At 44.4% G+C, this 12693-nt stretch overlaps 1 protein-coding gene across 1 annotated transcript; it reads right to left on the bottom strand.

Annotated features, from left to right (window-relative positions):
• Positions 1-6938: 6938 nt before the first annotated feature.
• On the bottom strand, positions 6939-7615 carry LOC105756169 (glycosylation-dependent cell adhesion molecule 1-like; the record flags this gene model as incomplete). Its single annotated transcript, XM_023728924.1, has 2 exons — positions 6939-7055; positions 7319-7615. Coding segments are annotated over 2 exons (414 nt in total), but the record flags the coding sequence as incomplete, so codon positions are not given.
• Positions 7616-12693: the final 5078 nt, after the last annotated feature.

Raw genomic sequence — 12693 nt, 5'->3', positions numbered from 1 at the left:
ACCCAAAGTACAGACAGAGTGTGTGTGCCTACCCTCTCCCTTCACATCCAGACCTTATTCTACTAAACAGCTGGAACGACAAAAAGAACACTCTCTCCAGCCCATGCCAGGAGGTCACAAAGTTTTTTCAGGTGGGGAGGCCCAGCCAGAGCCCTGACGGCTGGTTGGGGGAGACAGAGAACTGACCTTGTGGGAAATGGATATGCTTTAGGAGCAGGGATGTGTAGGCAAATGGACATTCCTAAGAATGAGTAAAATAAGAAGTTAGGGAGGGAAGAATTTCGGACTTTCATTTCTTTGCATTATAATTTAAAAGGGGAGTAAATTTCATTTTTGCTCTTTTTTAGAAATTACGAGGGCTTTTGTTTTTGGTGTGGAGTTACTTAATTTTTGTGAGCATGTTGTACTTATTTTGGAACCCTCAGGTGAGCTGTCCTGGACTATGTGGCTGATCTGATTGGAAAGAAGAAATAGAAAAGAGTCTAGGGAATAGTTTGGTCTTGGAGTTAATTAGTATCCTGTTTGGACTCAGTTCAGAGGCTTTGGTGTCAACAATAAACTGGACACCCTGATTCCAGGAGGATATACTAAGTATCGTGGTGAGAATCCATATTTCGTTGTCTTCACCTGAAAATGGGGATAACAAACTTCTTAAGTCTTTTGCAAGGATTAAATGTTAGTATGTGTAAAGAATTTGGAAATAGGGTCTACCGCATGTTGTCAGATGCCGTCAAGTCGATTTCAACTCATAGAGAACCTATGTACAACAGAACAACAAAACACTACCTGGTCCTGCACCATCCTCTCAATCGTTGCTATAGTTGAGTCCATTGTTGCAGCCACTGTGTCAATCCAGCTCGACTAGGATCTTCCTCTTTTTTGCCGACCCTCTACTTTACCAAGCATAGTGTCCTTCTCCAGGGACTGGTTCCTCCTGAAAACATGTCCAAAGTACGTGAGAGGAAGTCTTGCCATCCTTGCTTCTAAGGAGCACTCTGGCTGTACTTCTTCCAAGACAGATTTGTTTGTTCTTCTGGTAGTCCATGGTACATTCAATATTCTTTGCCAACGCTGTAATTCAAATGCATCAATTTTTCTTTGGTCTTCCTTATACATTGTCCAGGTTTCACATGCATATGAGGCAACTGAAAATATCATGGCTTGGGTCAGGCGCACCTTAGTCCTCAGAGTGACATCTTTGCTTTTTAACACTTTAAAGAGGTCTTTTGCAGCAGATTTGTCCAATGCAATACATCGTTTGACTTCTTGACTGCTGCTTCCATGGGCGTTGATTGTGGATTCAAATAAAATGAAAGTCTTGACAACTTCAATCTTTCCTCCATTTATCATGATGTTGCTTACTGGTCTAGTTGTGAGGATTTTTGTTTTCTTTATGTTGAAATGTAATCCATACTGAAGGCTGTAGTCTTTCGTCTTCATCAATAAGCGCTTCAAGTCCTCTTTACTTTCAGCAAGCAAGGTTGTGTCATCTGCATATTGCAGGTTGTTAACAAATCTTCCTCTAATACTGATGCTGCGTTCCTCTTCATATAGTCCAGTTTCTTGAATTATTTGCTCAGCATACTGATTGAATTAATATGGTGGAAGGATACCACCCTGATGCATACCTTTTCTTACGTTAAACCACGCAGTATCCCTTTGTTCTGTTCCAACGACTGCCTCTTGGTCTAGGTACAGGTCCTGCATGAGTACAATTAAGTGTTCTGGAATTCCCATTCTTCGCAGTGTTATCCATAATTTGTTGTGATCCACACAGTTGAATGCTTTTGCATAGTCAATAAAACACAGGTAAAGATCTTTCTGGTATTCTCTGCTTTCAGCCAAGATCCGTCTGACATCAGCAATGATATCCCTCATTCCACGTCCTCTTCTGAATCTGGCTTGAGTTTCACATGGCAGTTCCCTGTCGAGGTACTGCTGCAACCATTTTTGAATCATCTTCAGCAAAATTTTACCTGCATGTGATTTTAATGATACTGTTCAATAATTTCTGCATTCTGTTGGATCACCTTTCTTTGGAATGGGCACAAATGTGGATCTCTTCCAGTCAGTTGACCAGGTAGCTGTCATCCAAATTTCTTGATACAGATGAGTGAGCACATAGTAGGAGATATATAAATTAGTGGTCTGTATAATATGTTCCCTTTGTAGGTCACAAAGTGTCTGCAAGGCAGGAGACTGCTCAGATGCACTGCTGGTCTTCTCTCCTCACTGCTTGTAGATTACAGGCTGAGCTGTTAAGCCTAAAGGGTTAAGAAAGGAGAAGACTGCCCTCCCGCATGTCTCCTTCCCATGAGAGGAGCAGGTTGGAGGGAACACTTCCTAGCCTACCTCTCTATTTCATACTCACTCCTCCCTGGGGGAAGAGTAGATGATTTTATGGGTAAGAGCCTGACAGTTCCTGGGCAGTGTTTTCCTGGTAGGTAGGATGACTGTGGTCAGTGTCATTTCTCAGGTGTGGCTTCTCTAGCCCTCTCTGTTCATTCAATGAATCAGGTGTGGTGGGAGTGGGTGGGCTGGAGGAGAGTAGAAGGCGCCTTTGGCTGATGTCTAAACTGAGGTCTCCTATCCAGCTTTAATAGAGAGACCTGCATTTTGGGTTTTGGTGAATCTGCCTGCCTGACCTTTAATAAAGTGGATGCTTTGCTTGGATCCCTACTGAGTAGTGACCCTCATGTCATTTTCTTTATTGGCCTGAACTGGAGGGTCAGGAGAATGAGTCTGAGGCTTCTTAGTCTTCAAGACACTTTGATTTTTCTACTATAAACTCCTCAGGAAACTCCTTCCCCAATTCCTCCCCGAACTCCATAAACTTCCTGCTGCCCTACACTGTCCCCCACAACCTCCCATCATTTTGGCAAGAATTTTTGCCTGTCTCAAAGCTACAGCTTGAGAAAGAAACACAATAGAGCTTTCCATCTAAGATGGGAGACATTTTTGGTGGAATTGTGACTGTGTCCTTGTGTTGGGGGCAGGGTAGGTAAACTAGGAAAAGTGGGCAAGTGGCAAATTTATATACCAGGAAAAAGCAAAAGAGGGAGGGAGATTATTTCCTCTGTCTCTAGCTCTGAACACATTTCCAGATTTTTCTGGGCCTGCACAGCACCAATCTTGCATTGTAGTAGGTTGGTCACTCTGCTGATCCACAACTCATGTTGGTACTTAATATGTGCCAACCTCTCCCACTTCCCCTGATCCTGGGCATTTTTCACTGTAAAGACATACGGGACTCAATGGGAGAAGACGAGCATGGGCAAATGAAAGTCTGTTTCTGGGTACAAATGGAGGAGAGGCTGTCCACTTAAGGGCAGGCAGGATGGCAGGAAGGGCGCTGTCTCTGACTCTGTTGTCTTACCTCAGGATAGATGAGAAGATGTACTCGGAAAACAAACAAGACCCGATCTCTTTTGTAGGAGTACATCATGGACACCAGTAGTCTTGACACAGGACGTTGTGTGCTAAGCGACGAGTTGAAGAAACCATGTGAAGGCAAACACTAGAGTTGTTCAAACGTGGTCTAGATGGTGAAATTGTCATTATCAATCACCTGGGAGCTTATTAAAAATTCAAATTTCTGGGCCTTACTTCCATGAGATTTAGATTCAGTGGGTGGGGTGGGGCCCAAGCCTCTGAATTTTGAATAAACACCTCAAGTTAGGGGATGGCTGATTTAGAGGAGCACTTATAATCATACCCATCCAGTACCTACTATATACCAGGCATTGTTCCTAGCATATTAAATGTGTTAACTCATTTAATTTTCATGATAAATTTAGGAAATACAACCAGAATGTTCCTTAGAAGTGAGGATAGGAAGATTTTGACTTGCTTACTTTGGATACATCATCAAGAAAGACCAATTGTTAGAAAAGCACATCATGTTTGGTAAAATTGAGGCCTAACAAAAATGAGGGGAACCCTCAATGAGATGGATTGACACAATAGCCACAACAATGGACTCAGACGTATCAGTGCTCATGAAGATGGTGCAGGACCAGGCAAGGTTTCATTCTGTTATACATGGGGTTTAGTCACAGCCAGTTCAACGGCGACTAATAACAATAACTGTTATTGCCATTTTACAGAATAGGAAAATGAGGGACAAAAAAGTCTAAGTGATCTGGTCATAGTCATACAGCTTGTAGGTGACAGAACTGGGATTTAAACCCAGGCAGTCTGGCTTTAGAGTCAGTGCTCTTAACCATCCCCTGTTGCTACAGTACATCTATCACTATAGCAGAGATTTGTGCATCAAGGAGAAGGTTGGACTAGATGACTTTTGAACGTCCCCTCTCCTCTGGGATTTTATAATTCTCAATCAGCAGGCGTAGGAGTTTGTAGAGATAGAAACAAGTAATGCACTCAGCTTTAGAGACGTTGACTCTGCGCAGGAAAAGATTATCCAATAGGCAAGGTAAGCACGGTGCTTACCAGATCATCTGTAATGGACAAGTTCACATTTTTTCACCCCATTAAAGATTCTGCTTCTAGGTATGCTTGACATCTGTCCCTCTCCCAATCCCCACAGCACCTTCCTACAGAATCAAAGCCTTTTTTCAAATTCACAGTCACTGGATTACCCAGTCAGCAAGGTAAGCATAAGTAGATATGGTGAAAACCATGTGAAATTGTTCACTACAGATTAGTAAGTAAGCACAAGTAAGCCTATGCTTACTTTGTTTATTGGGTAATCTACCCCTGACTCTGAGGAGCTAATGGGATATTTATGTGGAAATGATGGTTGGCATTTGGAAACATGGAAGGAGATATTAGGGCTGGCATATGATTTAGAGATTTAAAATTATCTGGTGGTGATATGGCAGACACTGTTGTTTACCCACTCAACAGCCACGCACTGCCCTTTTCTTCCTTACTGGCATGCCTCCCATGAGAGTGATGAAAATGACAGATTCTTGCTTTTCAGATTCTTTTGCAGTGGGGCTTGGGCATTTGACCCTGTTGTGCCTGTTGACCCTGTTGAGATATAAGGCAGCTTCTTTGGTAAAAAGAGGCCCCTGGGTGCCACAAGTGGTTTGTGATTAGCTGCTAACCTAAAGGTTGGCAGTTCGAACCCACCCAGTGGCTCTGCAGAAGAAAGGCCTGGAGAACTGTTTTCGTAATAATTACAACCAAGAAAACTCTATGGAGCAGTTCTACTCTATAGCACATGGGATCACCATGAGGTGGACTCAACAGCAATGGGTTTTGTTTTTTGGTAAAAAGAGACAGACGTGAGCAGAGCCACTCCCACCAATTCCCATCCCTGCCACCTTCCTGTCTTTGTAAAATGTTGTATGAAGATGTGATGCTTGGGACTTGTTGGGAAACCTCCAAGAGAATCACAGAGAAGCTGATCTAGAGCCCTTTATATCACTGAGTTGCTGAATTGACCAATCTTATCAGACTTTATTTTCTGTGAGATAATAAACTACCTCTAGACCTATAGACTCACTTGCAGCTGAAATTATCCTAGTTGATGTAGTCTCAACCTTTCTACTCCCATGGGTTCCCAGCACAGTGCCTGGCACGTAGTAAGCACTAGGTGGATGCTTGCTGAGTGGATGAATGGGAATCAAGTGAAGCAGAAGCCTTGACAGTTGAGGAAGTGGAAGACGGGGGTAGAGAGAAGATGAGAGGGTCCAGGAAGAGACCCTAGAAGCACAGGGTGCAGAGCAGAGCAGGAGCTGCCAGAAAATGTGCTGGGAAAAGAACAGTGAGAGGGCTTGGAGAACCAGGAGAATGTAGCATCGTGGAAAGTCAGTGAGGAGAAAGCTTCTAGAAGGGGTAATTGTGTTTGCTTCTACAGGGAGAGTGAAGAGAGTCAAGACTGGGAAACAGTTACGAGGTTTGTTGTTGTTAGTGACTTTTGGGATGGCAGTTGTTGCAGACTGGTGGGTGTGAGAAGGCAGAAGCAGGGATGGGGAGGGTGTTGGTGGTGAGGAAGTATAGGGCAGCAGGTTCGTCGATGAGGTAGAGGGGCAGCTGAAGAGGGACAAGACTTTGCAAAGCATTTTTTGGGATGTAGAGACTGAACAGGTTTGTAAGTGGAGAAGGAGGAGGGGTTTAAGATCAAAAGGATAGGGTAACTAAGGAAAAATCCTAGGAGAGTGGGGCATCCTGCCTCCCTTCCCAGCTCAACAAAGCCACCACAGAGCCAGGCAGTGGCGTCACTAGGGGGCTGCAGGGGATGCGGACCATATCAGGTGACACTGTCAGAGGGGGTGACACAGAAATGACCGTCCATAAAATTTGCATGCAGTATTCAGCAGAAATTTATTATTTTTTTATAAAAATATCCCTGTAGTTAGTTACAACAAAAACATTTTTCGTAAGGCCGGTTTACATGTATCGATATACCTACAAGGCTAAAAATCTATGCTCGTTTACTTTTTGGACCTTCTAATGCACCCCTGTCAGAGCTGTCATTATCAGCCAATTACAATGATGGTTTGAATCACGTGGTTTCATCTGCACGAGCTATAAGCCCATGCTGTTGTTTTTGTTGCTGCTAGTGTTTTTATAGTTGCTGATTTTGTCAGATTTTCTGGTATTTTAGCTACAATATTGTGGTAATTAGTATTTTTGAAACTATATCAATAACTTTTTTGAGAGTGAAATAGTAATTAAAGGAAAAGGAGTGATATATGGAAATTATGATTTATAAGTAACATTAGTACAAAAAACATTACTAAGGATTCTGTATGATCTGGTGCAGGAGGAGGTCCATGGGGGAGGTTACACCGTAAGTTACCGCACTGGGTGACATCAACCCTAGTGATGCCACTGGAGCCAGGTGTGGGATGCAGGGCTTTAATGCAGGTGTTTGATGGGCAGTGGAGATGGTGGTTGGGACGAGGGAAGTGTAGGTGCTATAGGCACCTCCCATGGCCCAGCCTGGGATATAGGTATCCACGTCATTAGGGCCTCATGACTTCACAGGCATGAGGGAATAGGTGTTTCAGATTGTCCATGGTTTCTTTCACCGTTTTGTCTAGATTCTTCCTGATTTCATGGTCAAGCTTGGCCAGTTTCCTCTGAGGTGGTTACTGGGGAATTATAGGAAAGAAATATCAAGGTAAATTTGGCCTCATCCTCCACCATCCCCACCCCTCAGCGCTGGCATAGAAAATGGACTCATTTGAATCTCATTTACATTTAATTTTTGTGTCCCCTCCTACTCCCACAGCTTCCTTCTTTTTCTATCCCCATGTATTTCCTCCCAGGTAGCTTCCAGCCTCCACCTTTTTCTACTTAATGCCTCCCCTCTTCCCTGGCTCATACCAGCTCTGGGAGTGACTTCTGTGGTCTCTTCTAATTGAAGTTCAGTATTTCTGAAACTGTCTTCCTGGGGTATTGGGTGAAGGAGCTCAGGCTGTTGACTCTTTTGATCTCCTGGTGGATGTATCACTACATCCTCTTCAGACAGCAAGTCTTCTCTGGATATGAGAAGCTCCTTAGAAAGGTCTTCACTGGAGTCATGGTCCTTCCTGGGGTGGCTAATAAGGATGAACTGGGCAGCTGGGACCAAGGATATGGAGGCAGTTAGAGGCAGAGAAAGAGAGCTCACGGTGAGAAGCAGCTCGCCAGTGCTATATTATCTCCTTAACATGTGAAGGCTATCAGGGTTGTGTCATTGCCCAATTAGCGTGGAAGCAGGATTGAGGTCTCACACCAGAATCCAAATCCATGAGCTTCCAAAAGGTACATCTTTGATTTTGAATGCCATTAGTTAGGCACTCCACTTCTCTCAGCAAATTCACCTTTCCAGATAAGAGATTAACTATGCAAACACCTGGCCAGTGTCTAGTGCATATGAGGGGTTCAGTAAATAAATATTGTTTTTTTTTTCTCTGAATTGTGAGTATTGCTTGAGTCTGCCTTCTGTGGCTTCTACCACCACCAAATTAAAGAATGCCAGCATGAGAATATAGACTTCTGGGCATCTGTGGGCTGAACCTCCAATTGGATCTCATGTTCTGGCTCTGAAAAAAAAGGTTAAATTCTCCAGAGTTCTAAAGACACTTAACATGGAAGTCAACCCTATATGCTGTCCCAACATTCCTACCTCCCGTACCCTGCTTTATGGTTTTCTTACCACTTCTAACACACTATGTAGTTTATTTAATATATTTACTGTTTGTTTCTTTCTGCTAGAATGTAATGTCAAATCTCAATGACGACTGAGGTATCTGTCTATTTTGATCGTCAGTGTATCTCAAGTGCCTAGAACTATGCATCTGGCACAGAGTAGGTGCTCAATAAATAGCTGTTGAATGGATGTGTGTGTATATCTTGTCTTCATTGTACAGAAGGAGGCAGGGAGATCTACAGAAAGGTGGTAACTCGCTTGGGTTGTCCAGGTGAATCTCTGTTGATCCATAGTCTGCCCTGATTTGGGTCCACCTTGGCCCCTCTGACCCCACCCCCAGGCTTTCTAGGGTGCAGGATTCTGGGGGGGTGTGCCCTAACCTCCCCTCCCCTCTCTCCATATCTAAGTCATCCCAGGTGTGAACTTTTAGTTTTGTATCTCCCCACCTCTTCACCTAGCACATCACAAGGGTTAAGGAAGGGCCTTCCTAGTGCTGAGCTCTCTGCAGCTGATAGCTCAGCGACCTCTGGGGGACAAAGGGGAGTGGGAAGGAGGCCAGACTTACCATTAAGAAGGAGAGAGAGGCAGAGGCTAGGCTGGCCAGCAGCAGGACCGTGAAGAATTTTCATGATGGAGCTGTAGTTGCGTCTGTTTTCCCTGGGGAGGCCACTGGAGTTGCTGAGGAGTCAGGCTGGCAGGTCTTTATTTATTTTGGGGTGGGGGTGGGCTCTGGGGGGCCTGGCTCAGGATTGGACCTAGGAGCACACCAGGTTTCCCCTCCCAAACTCCCCATTCTGAATACATTTCTTTTTTGGGAACTGGAGCTTCTGGGAAATCAGTTAATAGGGAAGAAGGTTCCCAGCCTTCCCCCCTGGCCCAGGCCATGCCCAGGGTGTGCCAGCACCAGGCTTCATCCCTCAAAGTGCTTGGAATAACTGAGTGTGAGTTACCCTCCTTTATTCTACTTACTAATGGTAAATTTTACTTTTATTTGTGCGATCATTTAATTAATATCTATCTTCTCCAGAAGAATAAAACTTCCATGATGGATTGTATCTGTTTTGCTTGCCATTGTTTTTCCATCACCTAGCAAGTAGCTGGCACATAGCGGGGGCCTGGAAAATATTATTTGGGTGAATGAATAAAGAAAGGGCCCAGCTGTCCTCTAAGTTGCAGATAAAGCTCCTCGTCAGTTCAGGAATGAAGGAGTGAGGCAGTTACAGGTATTTTGGCTGTATAATAGGCACTGTCTGTGTTTGAAGGAGACTTGGTGGCACAGTGATTAAAGCGCTTGTCTGCAAACCAAAAAGTTGGAGGTTGGCACCCACCAGCCGCTCCGTGGAGAAAGATGTGACAGTCTGCTTCTGTAAAGATTTACAGCCTTGGAAACCCAATGGGGGCAGTTCTATACTGTCCTATACGGTCGCTATGAGTTGGAATCGACTCGATGGCAGCGCATTTGGTTTTGTTTTGTTTGGTTTGGTCCTGTGTTTGTTCACACGGGATAACTCATTTAAATCATGGTGGCTGTGAGGTTCATGTTCTCATTTTTCAAGAAGAAAATGATGTTCACAAAGTGAGGTGACTTGCACAAGCTCACACACGTGGGTGGATCTGACCTAGGTTAGTATGATTTAAATTCTACACTTTCCACATCCAGGGTCTGGTGGCTCAAAAAGTGAGCAGGGTGGAGCAGTGGGATGCCGCTGAAGAGGAGGTGGGGATGTACCTAGGACTTGGGACCTTGTCCTAGGCCTACGGGCTGAGCTAGCTGATCTCTAGTGCCCTCTTTCAGCTGAAAGTTTTGATGATTTCTCGGAAAGCTCTGTTTTTAGACTCTGCCCAGAAAGGAGAGGGCTGCCAGACCCGGAGACTGAATCTCTTGTCCTCAGCATGGCTTGCTGGCTATGTGGGGGTCCCACTGAGGGTAAGGTCCTACCTGTAGACCCCAAAGAAGCTCTAGACTGTGCTAACCAAATCGAGGCCTTCCCTTCCCTTTGGCAGCAGGAGGGGAGAGCCCCAAGGGGTTAGCACTGCTCTCTCCTTAGGCAAGATTGTGAAGTGAAGGAAGTTTGTCTTGGGCTGCCTCCCACCCTCTCTTCGTCTCTGGCTTCCTTCTTTCAGCAGCTCCCTCCCCTCCCACAGCCCAGGGCACTTAGGAACAGGAAAGGGACAGATGAGGCCACTCACAGTAAGTCCTTGAGGACACAGTTTCAGCCCTGAAGGCTGATTTCCTAATATCCCTAATAATCCACACGTTTAGGTCTCCATCATCTCCAGACAAGTTTATTTCAGTAGTTCTCATTTCTCTTCTGGTCACCAGTCTGTCTCCACTACAGTCTATCCTCCACACTAATGCCAGAGGAATCACCCGAAGTTCATGCCACTTCTCTGCTCAAAAGTCTTCTATGAACGTGGAGGAATCTGGAAGGTATTATGCTGAGTGAATTTAGTCAGTCACAAAAGGACAAATATTGTATAAGACCACTATTATAAGAACTCAAGAAAAGGTTTAAACACAGACGAAAACATCCCTTGATGGTTATGAGGGTAGGGAGGGAGGGAGAGGGTTATTCACTAACTAGACAGTAGACAAGAATTACCTTAGGTGAAGGGAAGGGAAACACACACTACAGGGGAAGTCAGCACAACTGGACTAAACCAAAGCTAAGAAGTTTCCTGAATACAACCAAACATTTCAAGGGGCAGAGTAGCAGGGGCTGGGGTCTGGGACCATGCTTTCAGGGGACATTTAGGTCAACTGGCATAACAAAGTTTATTAAGAAAATGCTCTGCATCCTACTTTGGTGAGTGGCGTCTGGAGTCTTAAAAGCTAGTGAGCAGCCATCTAAGATGTATCAATTGGTCTCAACTCACCTGGAGTAAAGGAGAATGAAGAACACCAAAGTCACAAGGAAAGTATTAGCCCAAGAGACAGAAAGGGCCACATAAACCAGAGACTGCATCAGCCTAAGACCAGAAGAACTAGATGGTGCCTGGCTACCACCAGTGACTGCCCTGACAGGGAACACAACAGAGAGTCCCTGATGGAGCAGGAGAAAAGTGGGATGCAGAACTCAAATTCTAGTAAAAAGACCAGATGTAATGGTCTAACTGAGACTGGAGGATCCCCAGGAAGCATGGCCCCCAGACTCTATGTCAACCCAGAACTAAAACCATTCCCGAGGCCAACTCTTCAGACAAAGATTAGACTGGACTGTGGGACACAAAATGATACTCGTGAAGCGTGCGCTTCTTAGCTCAAGTAAATACATGAGACTAAATGGGCAGTTCCTGTCTGGAGGTGAGATGAGAAGGCAGAGAGGGTCAGGAGATGGTTGAATTGTGGGGATATATGCCATTTAAACATGGCTGCACTATTGATATTTGCAGCCCCCACAGGCCTCTATGCTGTATACGACATGTTGGAGACTTGTCAGCGATGAGAAAGAGATTAGGCACGACTTGTTTTCCCAAACCTATTGTCCTATTACTGATTGGCTTGTTTACCTGAATTACTTCTCCCTTGCCCGAAACTTATTGTTACTCACCCGAAGCCCATTGTTCTGTTATTTGCTTTACTGCTTGCTGTATTGACTATAAAATAAACTCCTGGGACTGAAGGGGTTCGACTCCTCAGAGTGACCCTTCTGGCCCCACTTCTCTGTAAGAGTTGTGGCATTGGTTGTTGTCTCCGCCGCCCCGACAACAGTCGCCGCTGCGACATTGAATGGACATGGGAAATCAGGGGTGGAAAGGAGGAGTGTGCTGTCACAGTAAAGGGAGAGCAATTAGGGTCACATAACAATGTATGTATAAATTTTTGTATGAGAGACTAACTTGAATTGTAAACTTTCACTTAAAGTACAACAATTAAAAATAAATACATAAAGCTTTATTGGAATAAAAAAAAAAAAAAGAGTCTTCAATGACCATCCATTACCCTTAGGATAAAGTCCAAACTCCTTGGCCAGGTGTTCAAGGCTCTTCACCTTTCCAGCCTCATCTCTTACCCCTGTGAACTCTATGCTCCAGTGGTATCAAATTATTCCCCACTCTCTGAAGTGCCATATCTGTGTTCATGCCATTCCCTTTTTTAGGAATCATCTTTCCTCTTCTTCTGCCTGGTGTACTCCTACGTCGTGATCCAGACGAGATGTCACCTCCTCCCTGGAGTGAACCCAACCTCCCACTATTCTGTCTTCCTTGTTTAGTCATCTAACCTCTACACAATACATTATTCCTATTTTCATCTTTTCATTATTACATTCTACTACTGTTTATTGACCACCTGCCATGTGGAGATATAATGGTGAGCAAAATTGCCTTGACCCCTGTTCTTTTAGCCTTTATTGTCTAGCACTTACCACACTCTATTGTAATTATCTGCCTTGAGATCTATTGCTCCTATTGGTCAGTGACCATTTTGAGAGCAGAAGCCATATTTTATTTCTCTCTGTATCCTAATTTATATAGCATAGATCTTAACACTTGGTAGGTGATCCAGTCTGATTTGTTGAATGAGTCAATATGCCTGTTCAAAGCTGGCCCCTGGGGGGTATATTTATCCAAAGAATTATCTC

The sequence above is a fragment of the Trichechus manatus genome, unplaced genomic scaffold (genome assembly GCF_000243295.1).
Source record: "Trichechus manatus latirostris isolate Lorelei unplaced genomic scaffold, TriManLat1.0 scaffold00027, whole genome shotgun sequence".
Lineage (NCBI taxonomy): Eukaryota > Metazoa > Chordata > Mammalia > Sirenia > Trichechidae > Trichechus > Trichechus manatus.
Note: the sequence above shows the minus strand (reverse complement) of the source record. Positions and strands in the feature narration are given on the sequence as shown.